The 1702-nt window shown below is 31.2% G+C and overlaps 1 protein-coding gene across 1 annotated transcript; it reads right to left on the bottom strand.

Annotated features, from left to right (window-relative positions):
- Positions 1-567: 567 nt before the first annotated feature.
- LOC124418537 (secreted RxLR effector protein 161-like) lies at positions 568-1158 on the bottom strand. The gene has a single exon (XM_046945172.1). It carries the CDS (start codon positions 1156-1158, stop codon positions 568-570), a length of 591 nt encoding a protein of 196 aa, XP_046801128.1.
- Positions 1159-1702: the final 544 nt, after the last annotated feature.

Here is a 1702-nt window from a genome sequence, read left to right as displayed (position 1 = left end):
GGAATTTTTGATATTGCAGATATATATACATTTACAATAATGATATTTATTTTATTCCATTACGATGAGGGTAGCGAAGCACACTGGGTATAGCTAGTATAATATAAAATTCTTTTCCTTGATCTGAATGTGTATTTTTGGGAGATTTTGCTTTATTTGATTTTACAATATGTTTTAATGCTTTCGATATTTCTATTCCAGTTTTAGTTTTTAATGGTAATACATATGCATTTTTTGAAAATACATCAATTACAGTAAGCATATATTTAAAAGCTCTATTATATTTTGCAAATGGTATCATCTCCATCACGTTTAAAGTTTTTTTCTTGCTTGATGATGAAGCTCATTTATAAGAATTTGTGTTAATAATATTGGCTTGACTTTTTAATTTAACAATGTTTATTGTTCAATATTTCGATAAAAAGTAAAAAACAAATTGAAAAATTCTGATTTACAAAAACATATTTCACAATGGATAAATTGATTTTAAATTACAAAGTACAAAAACTAAAAGTAAAGTATTTAAGTTGAATATAAGAATAATATATCTCGACACGCCTCCTCAACTTAAATGGTTACTTGAATACCCATTGATGAAATGCAAAAATTATGTTTAATGTTGGGTAGTGGTTTTGTTAAAACGTGTGCCACCATCTCGGAAGTCGGCTTATATTGGACATCTATTATTTTGTCTTCAACAGCTTGGCGTATAAAATGGTATTTATAATCTATATGTTTGGTCCTTGAATGATGGCCTCCAAATTTGGCCATTTGTTGCGCACTTTGGGAGTCAATGTATACTATAGTTGCATTATCATTTAAGTACTCCAATTCACTTAGTAGATATCTCAAGTAGTAAGCTTCTTTAGATGCTTCTGCAAGAGCGATATATTCCGACTCAGCGCTAGAGGTTGCTACAACACGTTGTTTTCTTGATTCCCATGAAATGGCACCACCTGCTAGGGAGAAACAAAAATCAGTTTGAGATTTTCTGTCGTTAATGTCTGTGGCCCAATTTGCGTCAACATAACCAACTAATGGTAAACTATCTTTGCGATAAACTATTTTAAATTTCTTTGTCGTATTCAAATATCTAACAATGTATATTGCAGCAGTCCAGTGTTGTTTATGTGGATCCTGGCAGAATTGCGACAACATGTTTACACTACATGATATATCAGGACGACTATAAACTGAGAGATGAACCAATTATTTCTTGATATTTTGTCTTATCAACACTTTCTGCCTCTCTTGGTATTTTCGGGTTCTTTTCCAAGTTAAGTTTTGGTTGAATTGGAATTATTGTTGGCTTTGAGTTTTCCTGACCATATTTCTTAATTAGATTTTCTATATATCCAGGCTGTGATATTGCTATCATATTTCTTCCTATTTCTATCTCCAATCCGATGCAATGCTTAGGCTCTCCTAAGTCTTTCATTTCAAAATTACATTTTAAAGCTTTTATTAATTTCTCAACATGCTTGTCGTTATTTGACGAACATAAGAGTCCAAATAATCAACACCATATTCTTGCGAGTATCCTTTTGCAATAAGTATCGCCTTTCGTTTCTCAATTGTTCCATCAGTTTTGAGCTTGGTTTTAAATAACCACTTACAGTTAATTGGTTTTCTATTCTCTAGTAATTCGACTAAATCCCAAGTCTCATTTCTGATCAATGAATCATATTCTTGTTTCATAGCA

This window comes from Lucilia cuprina, chromosome X (assembly GCF_022045245.1).
Source record: "Lucilia cuprina isolate Lc7/37 chromosome X, ASM2204524v1, whole genome shotgun sequence".
In the NCBI taxonomy this organism is placed as follows: domain Eukaryota; kingdom Metazoa; phylum Arthropoda; class Insecta; order Diptera; family Calliphoridae; genus Lucilia; species Lucilia cuprina.
The sequence above is the reverse complement of the archived record's forward strand: the minus strand, read 5'-3'. Positions and strand labels throughout refer to the sequence as shown.